Below are 18,622 nucleotides of genomic sequence, written 5' to 3' on the forward strand. Positions count from 1 at the left end.
TTACTCAGGCATCCACTTCCAGTAGATTGACAGACACACTTGTTGTCTTTGACAGATAGTTTCTATTAATGAGCTGTTTTAGCTTGTTTACAATCTCTAGAGTCGTGGAGATGTACAGCACAGAAACAGCCCTTCAGTCCAACTCGTCCATGCCACCTAGATATCCTAAAATTAAGTCCCTCTTGCCAGCATTTGTCCCATACCCCTCTAAACTCTACCTATTCATACACTCATCCAGATGCCTTTGGAATGCTGTAATTGTACCAGCCTCCAGCACCTTCTCTGGCAGCTCATTCCATACATTTATCTGCCCCTACGTGAAAAAGTTGCCTATTAGGTCCTATTTATATCTTTTCCTTCTCACCTTAAACCCATGCCCTATAGTTTTGGATACCCTACCCTGGGGAAAAGACATTATTTCCCTTATCCATCCGTTGCATGATTTTATAAACCTCTATAAGATCACCATTCATCCTCGGATGCTCCAGGGAAAATAGGTCCAGTCTATTCTGCTTCTCCTGATAGCTCAAGCCTTCCAACCCTGGCAACATCCTTGTAAATCTTTTCTGAACCCTTTCAAGTTTCACAACATTTTTATTCTATCAGGGAGATCAGAATTGAATGTTGTATTCCAAAAGTAGCCTAAACAATATTCAAGGGGTGTGGGGAGAGAGCGGGAATGGGATACAGAGATTGCATGATCATATTCCATGGTGGTGCAGGCTCAAAGCCAAATGGCCTACTCTTGCGCCTATTTTCTATGTTTCCATGTTTCTACAGAGCTACAACATGACCTTCCAAATCCTATATTCAATGCATTGACCAATGCAAGCATACCAAACTCCTTCACTTTCCTTTTTTTTTAACCTGTGACTTTCAATGAACAATGAACTTGCATCCAAAGAACATTTTGGTTAGCATTGCTCCCCAGGACTTCACCATTAAATGTATAAGTCCTGCCTTATTTTCCTTGCCCAAATGGATCATTGATAACCACTGCTCTGTTATTTTGTTTTACCTTTAGTAGGTGGCACTGTCAATCTTTAGTCTTCTTGCTATCCTGAAAACTGCAATTTGCGATTATATTATAGAACTTTGTGGCAAGCTAGGGAAGTGATTGCTGAGCTTCTTACTGACATATTTGTATCATTGATAGCCACTGGTGAGATGCTGGAAGACTGGATGTTGGCTAATGTGGTGCCATTATTTAAGGAAGGTAGTAAGGAAAAGTCAAGGAACTACAAAATAGCAGTGGATATCACATCCAAAACATTTAAACAAATTACAAAAAGCAATGGACCCTACGGCACATAGCTGATCATAGGAATCCATTCTGGAAAGCATCCCTCATTCACCACACTCTTATTATAGAGTACTTAGTGTGGAAACAGGCTCTTCGGCCCAACAAGTCCACAACGACCCTCCGAATGGGAAACCACCCAGACCCATTCCCCTACATTTACCCCTTCACCTAACACTACGGGCAATTTAGCATTGCCTAACCTGCACATTTTTGGACTGTGGGAGGAAACCGGAGCCCCCGAAGGAAACTCGCGCAGACATGGGGAGAATGTGCAAACTGAGGTGGGAATTGAACCCGGGTCTCTGGCACTGTGAGGCAACAGTGCTAACCATTGTGCCACCATGCCGCCCCACTGCTCCGTGCTGCTCTGTCTTTCAACTTCAAGCCAAACTTTTATCCAAATGGCTAGTTTTCCTGTATTCTATGTGATTTAACATTGCTAACCAGTCAACTATGTGGAACCTTGCCAAATGCCTCGAAGTCCATGTGGACAATATTCACCACTCAACCTTCATCAATCCCTTGTTAGTTCTTCAAGTAATTGAGACAATATTACCCACACATGCAACCATGTTGACTCTCCCTTATCTGTCCTTACCTTTCCAATTACTTGTAAATCCTATCTCTCCTAATCCCCTCCAACAACTTGCCCAACGCTGATGTCATGCTCACTGTTCCGTAATTCCTTGGCTTTTCCTTACCATCTTCCTTAAATAATGGCATCACATTAGCCAGCTTCCAGTCTTCCAGAATCTCACCAGTGGCTCTCAATGATACAAATATGTCAGTAAGAAGCTCAGCAACCACTTCCTTAGCTTGTCACAAAGTTCTAAAGTGCACCGTCAAAATTGACCTTCCAATTCAGAATTTTAACTTTTAGATCAGGTCTGTCCTTTTCCATAACTTCTTTAAAGCAAACAAGAATTATGTTTACTGGCCCTAACGTTCTCCCCCACTGACAGCTTGGTCACCTGCTCTGCCTTATTTCCAGGAGTATGTCAAATTTTGCACCTTCTCTGGTAGGTGCATCCACATACTGAATCAAGAACTTTTCTTGCATACACTTAACAAATTCCTCTCCATCGAAGCCCTCCACACTGTAGCAGTCCCTATCTTTGTTTGAAAAGTTAAAATCCCCTACCTTTACAACTCTATTATCTAACAGGTAACTGAGGTCTCCTTACAAATTTACTTCTCAATTTCCTGCTCACTATTGGGCTGATCTATAAAACAATGCCAATAGGGTGATCATCTCTCTCTCTCTCTCTTATTTCTCAGTTCCACATAAATAACTTCACTGGACATAGTACTCGGAATATTCTACCAAAGTACAGCTATAACATTATTCCTAACAAAAAAAAGCACTCCCTTCCCCCTCTCTGTTCTCTCTTTTTGTCCTTCGTAAAGCACCTGGAACATTAAACTGCCAGTCTTTTCCTTCTGTGAGTCGCATTTCTTTAATTGCTATGACATCCCAGTCCCATATCCCCAGTTATGTCCTGAGCTCATCTGCCTTCCCAATTAGGCCTCTTGCATTGAAATAATTGCACTTTAAGTTATGAGTCCTACCTCTTTCTCTGCCTTGCTCCTATCTGTCGACTTATTCCTTTTCTCAACTGTACCAGCCTCTATTCTCACTATCTCTTCGGGCCACGCCTCCTGAGTAGCACAAGCTAATCTCCCCACTGGTGTATTCGTTCCCTTCCAATTCCAATACAACCCATCATTCTTTATTTAGATTGCTTCTATCCAGAAGAGCTTCCAATGATCCAAAATGTGAATCTTCTCCCCTGCACCAACGCCTCAGCCATGCATTCATGTGCTCTTTCCTGCTTTTGCTAGCATGTGGCAGTGGGAATAATCCAGATATTACTACCCTCGAGGACCTACTTTTAACCTCCTACCTAATTTTCTATATCTCTCCTCAGAACCTTGCCCTTTGCTGTTCCTATGTCATTGGTACCAATGGGTACAATGATGGCCTAGTCATACTCGCCTATGAGAATATTCTGCAAAATATCCTTTATCCTGGCACCAGGGAGGCAACACACCATTCTGATATCTCGCTGTCAGCTGCAGAAAGTCTGTGGCACTGACTCAAGAGTCTGAAGCTTTAAGATTGGAAGTCAAATTCTATGCGTTAATTTAAATTGCAGCTTGAGAAATACAAAACTCAGTTTCTATTTACTACCCGTTAAACAAAATTCTAATCTCTAGATTTTGAATCTAAGCCTCTGAATTAATTGTCCTGCAGTGTAATTACTACTACTGTCTCCATGTTGACTCCAATCATTTTGAATTTGTTTTTGAACTGTGGTATTCAAGATCTTGGTCAAAAGTATGCTCCATTTTCTTGAGCAGATAGATTGAGGATCTAGACGTAAAAATCAAATTGATAGGGGTGAACCTCTGGACTTAGTATTTGGTGTAAGATTAAGACCAATTAATAGATTCATTGAGATGTATAGTGTGGGAACAGATCCATAGGTCCAACTTCTCCATGACAATTAGATATCCTAAATTAATCTAGTCCATTTACCAGCATTTGGCCTATTTTCCTCTAAACCTTTCCTATTCATATAACCATCCAGATGCCTTTTAAATGGTGTGATTGTACCAGCCTCCCCCACTTCATCTGTAGCTCATTCAATACACACACCACCCACTTTGTTTCAAAAAAATGCTCTTGAGATGCCTGTTAAAACTTTCCCCTCTCACCTGTATAACTATGCCCTCTAGTTTTGGGCTACTCAGTAAAAGACCTTGTCTGTTTGCCCGATTCATGGCCCTCATAATTTTATAAACCTCTATAAGGTCACCCCTCAGCCTCCAATGCTCCAGGGAGTCTATTCAGCCTCTCCCTATATCTTGAGCCCTCCAACCCTGACAAAATACTGATGAAAAATATTCATTTAGCTCCTTCTCTATTCTTCCACATAACTTCCCACTACTGTCCTTGATTGGTCCTAATTTTACTCTAGCTGTTCTTCTATCCCTTTATATACCTGCAGAAAGCTTTAGGGTGTTCCCTGCCAACAACTTCTCATGTCCCCTCCTCACTCATCTTCACTCTGTCATTAGGTCTGTCCTGGCTACCTTGTAACTCTGTCTCCCTAACTGAGCTTCACGTCTCATCCTAACTTCTTCCTCTTGACAAGAGATTCAACTTCCTTAGTAAACCATGGCTCCTGCGCTTGACAACTTCCTCCCTATCTGACAGGCACATACTTATCAAGGACACACAGTAGCTGTTCCTTGAATAAACTTCATATTTCTGTTGTGCCCATTTCCCCCAGCTGTAGCTTTTGCCCTCTGGTGTATATCTATCCCTTTCCATTGCTAAAGTAAACATAACCAAATTGTGCTCCCTATCACCCAAAGTGCTCACCTGCCTCCAAATGTAACACCTGGCCAGGTTCATTGAGTATGAAATCTCATGTGGTCTCGCCCGTTTTTGCCCTGTCTACATACTGCATTAGAAAATCCTCCTGCACACAATGGACACAAGCTGACCAATCTAAAGTGCTTGAACTACAGTTTTCCCTATCGATATTTGGAAAGTTGAATCCCCAATAACAACAACAGTGTCACTGTCGCTGCTATTGATAATTATCTTTACTATCCTCTACATCTCTGGAACTATTCGGACGCCTATAGAAAACTGTCAACAGGGTGACCTCTCCTTTCCTGTTTATAATCTCAGCCCATACTACCTCAGTAGATGAATCCTCAATCGTCCTTTCTGCAGTTGTCATACTGTCCTTGACTAACAGTGCCACACCCCCACCTCTTCTACCATCTTCTTACTGAAGCCTCTAAATCCCGGAACCTGCAACAGTCATTCCTGTTCCTGCTCTACCCATGTCAGAGTCATAGAGATGTACAGCATGGAAACAGACTCTTCGGTCCAGCCAGTCTATGCCGACCAGATATCCCAATCCAATCTAGTCCCACCTGCTGGCACCCAGCCCATATCCCTCCAAATCCTTCCTATTCTATACCCATCCAAATGCCTTTTAAATGTTTCAATTGTACCAGCTTCCACCACTTCCTCTGGCAGCTCATTCCACCCTCTGCAAGAAAAGGTTGCCCCTTATGTTTCTTTCATATCTTTCCGCTCTCACCCTCTAGTTCTGGACTCCCCAAACCCAGGGAAAAGACTTAGTCTAGTTACCCTATCCATACCCCTCATGATTTTATAAACCCCTATAAGGTCACCCCTCAGCCTTCGACGCTCCAGGGAAAACAGCCTCAGCCTGCTCAGTCTCTCCCCATAGCTCAAATTCTCCAACCCTGGCAACATCCTTGTAAATCTTTTCTGAACCCTTTCAAGTTTCACAACATCTTTCCGATAGGAAGGAGACCAGAATTGCACGCAATAGTGGCCTAACCAATATCCTGTACAGCTGCAACAGGACCTCCCAACTCCTGTACTCAATACCAGATAAAAGCAAGCATACCAAACGCTGCCTTCAATATCCTATCTACCTGCACTCCATGGTCTCTTTGTTCAACAACACTCCCTAGGACCTTACCATTAAGTGTATAAGTCCTGCTAAGATTTGCTTTCCCAAAATGCAGCACCTCGCATTTATCTAAATTAAACTCCATCTGCCACTTCTCAGTCCATTGGCCCATTTGATCAAGATCCTATTGTAATCTGAGGTAAACTTCTTCGCTATCCACTCCACCTCCAATTTTGGTATCATCTGCAAACTTACTAATTGTACCTCGCATCCAAATCATTTATGTAAATGACAAAACGTAGAGGACCCAGCACCCATCCTTGTGGCACTCCACTGGTCACAGGCCTCCAGTCTGAAAATCAACCGTCTACCACCACCTTCTGTCTTCTACCTTTGAGCCAGTTCTGTATCCAAATGGCTAGTTCTCCTTTTTATTCCATGAGATCTAACCTTGCTAACCAGTCTCCCATGGGGAACCTTGTCGAACGCCTTACTGAAGTCCATATAGATCACATCTACTGCTCTGTCCTCATCAATCCTCTTTGTTACTTCTTCAAAAAACTCAGTCAAGTTTGTGAGACATGACTTCCCACACACAAAGCCATGTTGACTATCCCTAATGAGTCCTTGCCTTTCCAAATATATGTATATCCTGTCCCTCGGGATTCCCTCCAACAACTTGTCCACCACCGACATCAGGCTCACTGGTCTATAGTTCCCTGGTTTGTCCTTAACGCCCTTCTTAAAGAGTGGCACCATGTTAGCCAACTTCCAGTCTTCCAGCACCTCACCTGTGTATATTGATGATACAAATACCTCAGCAAGAGGTCCAGCAATCATTTCTCTAGCTTCCCACAGAGTTCTAGGGAACACCCAATCCTTTATCCACCTTTATGCACTTCCCCCTCTGTAATATGGACATTTTGCAAGGTGTCACTATCTATTTCGCTACTTTCCACGTCTTCCATATCCTTTTCTACAGTAAATACTGATGCAAAATACTTGTTTAGTATCTCCCCCATTTTCTGTGGCTCCACACAAAGGCTGCCTTGTTCATCTTTGAGGGGCTGTATTCTCTCCCTAGTTATCCTTTTGTCCTGAATGTATTTGTAAAAAACCCTTTGGATTCTTCTCAATTCTATTTGCCAAAGCTGTCTCATGTCCCCTTTTGCCCTCCTGATTTCCCTCTGAGGTATACCCTTACTTTCTTTATACTCTTCTAAGGATTCACTCGATCTATCCTGTCTATACCGTACATCTGCTTCCTCCTTTTTCTTAACCAAACCCTTAATTTCTTTAGGAGAAAGTGAGGACTGCAGATGCTGGAGATCAGAGCTGAAAATGTGTTGCTGGAAAAGCGCAGCGGGTCAGGCAGCATCCAAGGAGCAGGAGACTCGATGTTTCGGGCATGAGCCCTTCCTCAATTTCTTTAGTCGTCCAGCATTCCCTATACCTACCAGCCTTTCCTTTCACCCTAACAGGAGTATACTTTCTCTGGATTCTCATTATCTCATTCCTGAAGGCTTCCCATTTTCCAGCCGTCCTTTTACCTGCGAACATCTGCCCCAATCAGCTTTTGAAAGTTCTTGCCTAAAACATCAAAATTGGCCTTTCTCTAGTTTAGAACTTCAACTTTTAGATCTGGTCTATCTTTTTTCATCACTAATTTAAACCTAATAGAATTATGGTTGCTGGCCCCAAAATGCTCCCCCACTGACACCTCAGTCACTTGTCCTCCCTTATTTCCCAAGAGTAAGTCAAGCTTTGCACCTTCTCCAGTAGGTACATCCACATACTGAATCAGAAAATTATCTTGTGCACACTTAACAAATTTCTCTCCATCTAAACCCTTAATACTATGGCAGTCCCAGTTCATGTTTGGAAAGTTAAAATTCCCTACCATAACCACCCGATTATTCTTAAAATAGCTGAGATCTCCTAGCAAGTTTGTTTCTCAATTTCCCTCTGACTATTCGGGGAGTCACAACATTGAGTTCCCAGGTACCAACCCCTGCTTCAAGTTCACCCACCTTATTCCAGGTGATCCTGGCATTGAAATAGACGCACTTCAAATCAACGTTTTACTTTCCGGTGCCCTCTTGAAACACTAAACCTTATTTCGAACCTCCGTACTCTCAACCTCCTCTAAACTCGAACTACAATTCAGGTTCCTCACCCCCCCTGCTAAATTAGTTTAAATCCACCTGAAGAGCATTAGCAAATTTCCCCCCCAAGGATATTGGTACCCTGCTGATTCAGGTGAAGGCCATCCTATTTGTAGAGGTCCCATCTGTCCCAGGAAGAGCCCCAATTATCCAGGAATCCAAAACCCTCTCTCCTGCACCACACGTTTAGCCACATGGTTTGCTAGTATGTGGCATGGCTAACAAACCAGAGATAACAACTCTCTTTGTCCTCACTCTTCGCTTCCACCCTAGCTCCCTGAATTTCTGCCTTAAATCCCTATCTCTCTTCCGACCTTTGTCATTAGTGCCTATGTGGACCACGACATGGGGCTGCTCCCCCTCCCCTGCAAAGATTGCAAAAGCATGATCCGAGACATCACAAACCCTAGCACCTGGGAGACAACACGCAAACTGTTACAGTCTCTCGTTCCCACAGAACCTCCTGTCTGTACCCCTGACTAAAGCTGCACCCTTTCCTTGTGAGCAACAGGAATAGACTGTGTGCCAGAGAACTGTGCCCCATTGCTTATCCCTGATAAGTTGCTCTCTCTTTCCACCCCTGCCCCCTCCACACCATCCCCAGCAGTATCCAAAACTGTATACTTGTTGTTGAGGGGAACAGCCTCAGGAGATCCCAGCACTGCCTGCTACTTCCATTTCTGCCCCCTGACGGTAACCCTTCTTTTACCTGAGGTGTGACTACCTCCCTGTAACTCCTCTTAATAATCTCTTCCACCTCTGGAAAAATCCGAAGTTCATCCAGGTCCCTAACATGGTTTTCAAGGAGCTGGAATTGGGTGCACTTCCCGCAGATGTAGTCTGCAGGGGCACTAGTGGCAACCCTTGCCTCCCACATTCTGCAGGAGGAACATTCAACTGCCATAACCTCTATTCCCACTATTCTAAATTCCCAACAAGCCTACTAAAAACTAAGAGAGAAGGGAAAAAAAAAGACTGGTCACCTTATTAATCCAGTGCACAGATCCTTTGTGGTTAGGGGAGGAGAATGGGTGGAGACACTACCCGACACTATCTGTGTGTACCTTTCAGGAAGCACTTCACCACAAAGCATGCAAGCCAACTGACCATGTGATGTTGACATGAGTCCTGTCCTCAGCGCACCATGACACTGAGTACCAGGGTTTGAATCATGGACTAGCTAACAGGAGTTTGGTTTCAAATCATTTCCCAGTTCCCCAAATTGCATTGATGAAATGTGCATTGTAGGGTAACAACCTGTAATGCAACTTCCCCCACCCCTTTTACATCTCCTTCCATCACACTTGAAACATTTAAATCTTGGACAATCAGCTGCCAATCCTGTCTCTATAAATTGCAATTATATAATAGTTCAAAGTACTAACCAAGGCTCTAAGTTCATCATCTTTACCTATTCTCATATCTTTTTAGCCACATATTCATCCTATATATCCTCCAGTTTCTACTCTGACTAGTTCATGGCACTGGTCTTAGAATAACTACCTTTTGAGGTGCTGCATTTGAACTTTCTTCCTAGTTCTTTGTATTCTGCTTTTAGGACCTCATTCCTTTTTTTAAAACCTATGTCATTAGTACCAACGTGTACCTCGACCACTGACTGTTCACTCTCCCCCTCCATAATGTCCTTCATCATCTCAGACATCCATGACAAGGAGGCAACACACTATCCTGGACTCTTGTTTGCAGCTACAGAAATTCCTTACAATTGAATCCCCTGTAATTACAGCATTTCTGGGCCTATTTCTCCCTCCCTCTGCAGCATAGCCAACCATGGCGCCATGAATTTGGCTGCTGGCATTTTTCCCTGAGAGGCCATTCCCCTCAACTGTATCAAAAACAGGATATCTGTTTTGCACAGAAATTAGAACATAGAACATAGAACAAGACAGCACAGAACAGGCCCTTCGGCCCACGATGTTGTGCCAAACATCTATCCTAGATTAAGCACCCATCCATGTACCTATCCAATTGCCGCTTAAAGGTCGCCAATGATTCTGACTCTACCACTCCCACGGGCAGCGCATTCAATGCCCCCACCACTCTCTGGGTAAAGAACCCACCCCGACATCTCCCCTATACCTTCCACCCTTCACCTTAAATTTATGTCCCCTTGTAACACACTGTTGTACCCGGGGAAAAAGTTTCTGACTGTCTACTCTATCTATTCCTCTGATCATCTTATAAACCTCTATCAAGTCACCCCTCATCCTTCGCCGTTCCAACGAGAAAAGGCCGAGAACTCTCAACCTGTCCTCGTACGACCTATTCTCCATTCCAGGCAACATCCTGGTAAATCTTCTCTGCACCCTCTCCAAAGGTTGCACATCTTTCCTAAAGTGAGGCAACCAGAACTGCACACAGTACTCCAAATGTGGCCTAACCAAAGTCCTGTACAGCTGCAACATCACTTCACGACTCTTGAATTCAATCCCTCTGCTAATGAACGCTAATACACCATAGGCCTTCTTACAAGCTCTATCCACCTGAGTGACAACTTTCAAAGATCTATGTACATTGACCCCAAGATCCCTCTGTTCCTCCACCTGACTAAGAACCCTACCGTTAACCCTGTATTCCACATTCTTATTTGTTCTTCCAAAATGGACAACCTCACACTTGGCAGGGTTGAACGCCATCTGCCACTCCTCAGCCCAGCTCTGCATCATATCTAAGTCCCTTTGCAGTCGACAACAGCCCTCCTCACTGTCCACAACTCCACCAATCTTCGTATCATCTGCAAATTTACTGACCCACCCTTCGACTCCCTCATCCAAGTCATTAATAAAAATTACAAACAGCAGAGGACCCAGAACTGATCCCTGCGGAACTCCACTTGTAACTGGGCTCCAGGCTGAATATTTACCATCTACCACCACTCTCTGACTTCGACCGGTTAGCCAGTTTTCTATCCAATTGGCCAAATTTCCCTCTATCCCATGCCTCCTGACTTTCCGCATAAGCCTACCATGGGCAACCTTATCAAATGCCTTACTAAAATCCATGTACACTACATCCACTGCTCTACCCTCATCCACATGCTTGGTCACCTCCTCAAAGAATTCAAAATTGCCACAGGAATTCCTGCACTGCCTGATTAGTCCTCCTGTTCTGCTTGCATGGGCCTGATGGTAACCCATTCCTTTTTCTGCCTGTGGAGTCTGAGTCTGCGGTGTGACCACCTCACTTTTATACATGCTAACAGTACTGTCCACCTCATGAATGCTGTACAGTGTCCTCAGATGCCGCTCCAACTCCGAAACTCAGGCTTCCTGGAGCTGCAACTGACAACACTTCTTGCACATGTACAGATCCCGATCGCTGTAAATGCGCCTGGCTTCTCACATCGAGCAAGAGGAGCAGACTATGATTTGGGTTTTTAGATTAGACTTACAGTGGGGTTTAGATTAGACTTAGTGTGGAAACAGGCCCTTCGGCCCAACAAGTCCACACCGACCCGCCGAAGCGAAACCCACCCATACCCCTACATTACCCCTTACCTAACACTACGGGCAATTTTTTTTAGCATGGCCAATTCACCTGACCCGCACATCTTTGGACTGTGGGAGGAAACCGGAGCACCCGGAGGAAACCCACGCAGACACGGGGAGAACGTGCAAACTCCACACAGTCAGTCGCCTGAGTCGGGAATTGAACCCGGGTCTTCAGGCGCTGTGAGGCAGCAGTGCTAACCACTGTGCCACCGTGCCGCCCACTACTGTCATGTGGGTTCTACTGTCATGTCTCACCCCTTTAACATAATTAATCCTTAGAATGGCAAGTACTTTTAATATTCAGTTAAAGCTGGTGGTGCTGTTTACTTCACTAACAATTTTGCAAAACTTACCTGCTGCTCACCAATAATTTCCAGAAACTGTTTAAGCACGTGCTCTTTTATCTGCTGTAACTCTTGTTATCAAACTTGCTTTTCTCTGAATCTCACCACAGCTCTTTTTTTTGGTTAGAGGAGGAAGGAGGGATGGAAAATGCTACAGTAATGTAATGTTTGGGATTAACTGTTCCTTAACACTGGGTTCTTCCATGATGCCCATCATACACGCACTGACTGAACTTCATGCACAGAATGCAGATGACCAATGTCTCAGCACCCTTTGGTTAACTGCTTCTACCCATCATGGGTGACAAGATCCAGGTTGTTACCATTCATTCTCTTTAGAACAAAATGTCTTTGTTTCCCTGTAAAACTTGTTTTTAAAAAAAAAGACTGATGACCCCAAGTTGTTGTCCCCTCAATGAAAGGAACATGTTTTTATTGGTCTCCGTTATGCGTTCTTATCATAGATTTGATAGAGGTGTACAAATTCTTTACCCCAAGGAGAACAACCTTCTCCACCCTAATCTTGTAATTATAATACCTCATCCCGGGAATCTTCCAATAAATTTTCTCTCCTTTCTCAAGGACACATCATTCCTGACATACGGTGACCAGAACTGCTCCATTTGTAGACTAATCAGAGTGTTGTGAAAGTTAACATAACTTCCCTTCTTTTGTACACAATACCTGCTTTTTTAATGAAGCTGAAAACCCTACTTATCGAGTCGTAGTGTCATAGACATTTATAGCACGGAAACAGACCCTTGACCAGCTATCCTAAACTAATCTAGTCACATTTGCCACCTCTAAACCCTACTCATACCCACACAGATGTCCTTTAAATGTTGCAATTGTACCAGATCCCACCACCACCTCTCACAGCTCATTCCATACACACACTACCCTCTGTGTGAAAATGTCCCTTGGTTCCTTTTCAAAATTATTCCCCCTCACCCTAAACCTATGCCCTCTAGTTTTGGGCTCCCAGATCCCAACAAAAGACCTTGTCTATTTAGCCTATCCATGCCCCTCGTGATTATATAAACTTATATAAGGTCACCCCTCAGCCTTCAATGCTCCAGGGAAAACAGCCCCAACCTCTCCAGCCTCTCCCTTGAAGCTGAAACCCTCTAACCCTGGCAACATCCTTGTAAATCTTCTCTGAACGCTTTCATGTTTCACAACATCCTTTCAATAGGAGGGAGATCAGAATTGCATGCAATATTCCAGAAGTGGCCTAACCAATATCCTGTATAACTGCAACATGATCTCCCAACCCCTATATTCAATGCTTTGACTGATAACGGAAAGCATGCCAAATGCTGCCTTCGTTATCCTGTCTACCTTCAACTCCACTTTCGAGGAACGATCAACCTGCACTCCAAGGTCTCTGTTCAACGACAGTCCCCAGGACCTTACCATTAAGTGTATAAGCCCTGTCTGAATTTGCCTTTCCTAAATGCAGCACCTCACATTTATCTAAATTAAACTCCATCTGCCACTCCTCAGCACATTGGCCCATCTGCTCATGATCCCATTGTGATCTAAGGTAACCTCCTTCACTGTCCACTAACCATCCAATTTTCATGTCATCTGCAAACTTACTAACCATATCTCTTACATTCACATCCAAATCATTTATATAAATGATGAAAAACAGTGGATTTAGCACTGATCCTTGTGGCACACTATTGGTAACAGGCCTCCAGTCTGAAACGAAATCCTCCACCATCTTCTATACCATGTTATCTAACCTCACCAACCGATGCACCATGCGGAATCTTGTTGCACACCTTACTGAAGTCCATATTGATCACGTCCACTGCTCTGCCCTGATCTATTCTCCTCATTTTCTTTACTTTGTTAGCAACTCTCTCGATGTATTCTGTCAACTTCAAAGATCAATGCACATGAATCCCCTCTTTCTCTAACCCTGCATACTGTTTACAATTTTACCATTAAGTCTATATTCCCTCCCTCACTACTCCCTCTCTGTCACCATTCCCTACATACAAACTACTCACTACCTCTCAACGTGAGTATGCAGGTGCAGCAAATGGGGAAAAAAGGTAAATGATATGTTGCCCCTCAGAGCAAGAGAATTTGAGTAAGGGATGGTTTATACAGAGCCTTGGTGTGACAAAACCTAGAATATGGCGATGTTCTGATCTGAAGAAGGATGTTTTGTCCAGAAAAAGGCTTCCCACACGAATTCTTGGGATAGCAGGACAGGCATTTAAAGAGAGACAGATCAGTTAGGACTGTATTCATTGAAATTTAGAAGAATGAGGACATCTCTTATTGGTATCTTTCTAAAAACGTTCAAACAGAGCAGACAGAGGAAAGATGAATGGGAAGTCCAGAACAAGAGCCCACAGTTCAGTGATGCAAGGTAAGCTATTTAGGACTGAGATGAGGAGACATGTCTTCACCCAGGGAGCGGTGAGTCTGTGGAATTCTCCGAAGCCAAGAGGTTGAGACCAAAACCATGAATATTTTGAGGTGGCAAAAGTAAGTACAGGGTACTAAGTTGGTTGATCAGTCATGATCATATTGAATGGCAGAGTAAGGTCAAAAGGCCAGTTAGCACTTCCTGCTCCTAATTCCTATTTTGCCCACCCCTTGGCATCCCCTCCCCCTCCCCACCTCCTTGCACTTTCCCCACTGCTGCTCCTACCTCTTCACCACTATTGAATTTGGTGCCAACATAGGGAAATAAAAATCATTTGAAGAATCTTTATTATTCAGCAGTTTGACTTACATTTCCATCTTTGGTCTCTGTTAGTTACACTTCCTGGCTAGTGTAAGATTTGCAGATCCTGAGATTTTAATAAGAATTGCAGAACCTTGTGTGATTTCAGGATGTGGAACACCCTGATCCCAAAGACCTGAGCAGCTCACAAATACACAGCTGCATCCGGACTCCGAGAGTGATGTCATTTACGTCTGAGGATGAGGAGGCGTTCACAGAGAAGTTTCTCAAAATTACATGCCGATATATAACTGATGGAAAGGTAATTATTCTTGGTTTCATTCAATCAGCAGCATTTATTATTGTTTAATTTTAGTTGTAGCTCATCTGTTTTGAATTATTAATCAAAGGATTGTACAGTAGTTTCAATTAACATTGATTTCCTTCCAGTGTGAGGGAGGACATGTTTGAAGAGGACTGAACCACTGTAGTTTCCTCACTGAAAGATGGTGGCTGTCTGTGACAGTGAAGCAGTCAATGGAGCAGCAATGTGTGCACAAAGGGGTGTAGACAAATATGCCTTGTGTGTGAGAGAGAGTAGGAAAGCAGCTGAATGGAGGAGGTGCACCGGGGGTGAAGTCAGCTGGAGAGTGTCATAATTCTCAGAGATAAAGGGATCTAGGCAGGGGAAAGCAGAGTACTAAGGTAGGTGCTCAGCATCATATTGAGTGGTAGAGCAGACTCAAAGGGGCAAATAAGGTTTAAGGACCAACTCTTCCTCCTTGTTTTGATGTCCATCATGAAAAGGATGAATAGCGATATTATTTGACTTTTGAGTGGAACATGGTAACTTAGGTTTGTTTGGTCTGGTGTTTATTTGACTGTTGTGTTTTAAACAGCCGGTAAAATGGTTAGTGACAAAGAAAGATGAGGTGTGGGATAGTTGTTGAACAGGTATCTGGAATTGTACAGCATAGAAATAGGCCCTTTGGCCCATACTGTGTCTATGCCAAACAACAAACACCAAACTACGCCAACCCCGTTTACTTGCATGTGGTTCATACCTCTTAGGCTCTCGCATTTGAACAATTCATCCAGATGCTTCTTAAATGTTGAGAGTATATTGTCTCTATCACCATCTCAGGCAGCATATTCCATATTTCTCACATCCTCTTGGTTAAAAAATTCTTTCTCAGATCTCCTTTAAGTCACTGTCTACCAACCATAAACCTCATGTCCTCTTCGGTATGATTTCCATGGGGAAGAGAATTTGGCAATTTACTCAGCTCCAAGTGAAAGAAAACTAGCCCATCCAGTCTCTCCTCATCACCAAGACTCTTCATCTCAGGCGACATCCTAGTGAATCTTCTCTGAGTCGTCTCCAGTGCAGTCCATTCCTTTCAATAATGTGGTGACTTGAGATAGTATTCCATTTATGGCCTACCTATTGTTTTATAAAATTGTATCAAAACATTCTTCAATAAAAACTGAAAGAGCGCTGATGCTGGAAACCAGAAACAAAAACAGAAATTGCTGGAAAAGCTCAGCATGTCTGGCAGAATCTCTAGAGAGAAAGCAGAGTTCAAGTTTTGAGTCCAGTAACCCTTCCTCTGAACCTCAGAACAGTTCTGAGGAAGCATCACTGAACTGGAAACATTATCTGTGATTTCTTTCCACAGGTGCTGCCAGACCTGCTGAGCTTTTCCAGCAATTTCTGTTTTTGTTTCTTGCTATGTTGTGCACTCCTACTAATAAAGGCAAGCATCCAGTGGGCCTTCCTCACCACTGTCTACCTGTGCTTCAGAGATCTTCAGATTTGCACACTAATGTGCCTTTGTATCTCATTCCTTCCCTTATCAGACCTCCCAAAATGCATCAAGTTGCACTTTACCGACTATTGTTCTGCCCAAGTTGCCAACTTATCAATATCATACAGTAGCCTGAGACTGTCTTCCTCACTATGAACAACACCATCAATTTTTGTGTCATCTACAAACTTACTAATTCTACTTCTGCATTCACATCCAAATGATTAACATAAACAGCAAACAACAAGCATCCCAGCACCAAACATTGAGGAACACCTCTAGTAACAGACTTTCAATTACAAAAACAATACTCCACGATCACCCATTCTCTCCTATTTGTAAGCCAGTTTTGGATCCAGTTTGTCAACTTGCCTTGGATCCCATGGGCTGGTGCCTTTTGGGATATATATATATACTTGTATGCCCATTAAAACATCTAATGCTTCTTCCTTAGTAATCTTCTTTAGTAATCTTAATGTGTTGTGTTCTCTCTAACCTCACAACCCAACTGAATTCCCTAGCAACAATGCCGTTCTCCGCTGTGAATGCGAATGGAAAGTAATCTTGTAAGACCTCATTCACATCTAATGACACCATACACACATTGCCTCTCCTATCTCTAATAGGTTCTATCCTTTCCCTGGTAATCCTCTTACTTCTCATACACTTGTCGAATGCCTTGGCCTTTTCTTAAATCTGTCTACCAAAGATATTTCACGGCCTCTCTCTAACTTCCTGATATCCTTGTACACGCACTATATTTTGGAAAGATCTCTCTTGTCTTTAATGCACATATGCTTTCTCCTTTTTCTTTAGCGGACTTTTGATATCCAGTGTTCCGTGGCCCTTGCCCTTCATTCTTAGAGGAATACGCTGGCCCTGAATTCTCACTGTACTACTTTTAAAAGATTCCCACGTTTCAGATTTAGACTTGCCTGCAGATAGCTGCTTCAAGTGCATGTTTGCCAGGTCCCACCTAATGATATTGAAATTGGTCTTGCCCCAATTTAGACACTTAATTTCTGCACTATGCTTATCCCTTTCCATAATTACTAGCGTTGACTGGTCCAGCAATCAGACTTTAGTCAGCCTGGTGCTAAGGGAATGTGTTGTTGGCTGCCTTCCTCTTGGTACCTTCTCTTCAGCTACTCTCTGTGTAGTTGCTGGAAAGGGCTATGCCAAATGTCGAGGGTTGTACGAGGTCACTGAGGGAAACCAATGATTGGCAGCATACTCTTTGGGTACTGTAGAGCCCTTCCAGACTGCTCCCTGCAACTGAGGCATTCCCTCTTGGTAGCCATGGTGACCACACTTATTTTGACTTGATTGCTATCCCTATCGAAATGGGATGCTGCCGATGTCATTTTGTCATGTTATCAGCCCTTGTTCCCCATTAGCATCCTCTGCTTTGACGGATATTTTCAAACACTGATGGCACAACAGACTGGCATAGAATAAAGGCATCACTTATCAAAGAGATGAAAATTTTCCAAGATATTCTTTCTCTAAACTTCAAAAGTAATTGAGAGCTATCACTATCCAATCTAGTGAACAAGAATTAATTGACAATATAGAAGATGTTGAGTTTCTTGAGTGTTTGAGAGGTTATAACATTATTCACTAGAATAAAAACAAACAACTGTGTCTCATAATGAGAACTGGCTTAACTTGTATTGGACAGTCAATGTACAGGAGCAACCCTTGGTCTCACTGCTTTTCTCAATTCTTCAACCTCTTAATTTCTGGAATTAATTAGGGGTGTTTTTCTAGAGTCCTCCCTCAGTGTTTTCCCCACTATCTGCTGCATTGAGTGGTCTTCCTTTATTTTTTGCTCTGTTTCTTTCTACCCTGTTTGAGGGCTTGATGTTTGGATAGGTTATTATTTGGCCTTTTGATATGTTAAAAAATTACTTCAAGGCACCCTGTCTGTTGTTGATTTCTTTTACAGACCAGTCCTAGTCTCCCCTAACATTCTGTTTCTTGACTGCACTAACTGTTTATTTGGCTCATTTATTGTGTGAGGATGCTGCCACTTTAAAAGGTTATATTTTCCTGTTTTTTTTAAAAAGAGAAATTGTAAGGCAGAGGTGGCGAACAAGCTATTGAAGGTGATTGAAGTAGACAAAGTGAGGCCTTGGGGTTTTTTTTAAAGTCAATGGATTCAGTATGATTCTGATTCTGATTCTACAGGTTATTGGTTGACAGGTGGACTCTACGGCTATTGCTGTAGAAAATGCACCAGTAAATGATGATAGACAGTTAATTGCTGAGCTTTGTTTAAATATTAAAGGGTTTCTAGTCAAGATAGTGCCCTGAGAAATAAACCAGCAAATGG

General features: G+C 43.1%; 1 protein-coding gene across 12 annotated transcripts in view; it reads left to right on the forward strand.

Annotated features, from left to right (window-relative positions):
• oxr1a (oxidation resistance 1a) overlaps positions 1–18,622 on the forward strand; it is a 524,990-nt gene that overhangs the window by 342,304 nt on the left and 164,064 nt on the right. For all 12 annotated transcript variants that reach the window (XM_060823372.1, XM_060823364.1, XM_060823366.1 and 9 more), the window contains one exon: positions 14,649–14,801. In XM_060823372.1, the coding sequence (XP_060679355.1) occupies positions 14,649–14,801 (153 nt within the window). The remainder of the gene's footprint in view (positions 1–14,648; positions 14,802–18,622) is intronic.

The sequence above is a fragment of the Hemiscyllium ocellatum genome, chromosome 4, assembly GCF_020745735.1.
Source record: "Hemiscyllium ocellatum isolate sHemOce1 chromosome 4, sHemOce1.pat.X.cur, whole genome shotgun sequence".
In the NCBI taxonomy this organism is placed as follows: domain Eukaryota; kingdom Metazoa; phylum Chordata; class Chondrichthyes; order Orectolobiformes; family Hemiscylliidae; genus Hemiscyllium; species Hemiscyllium ocellatum.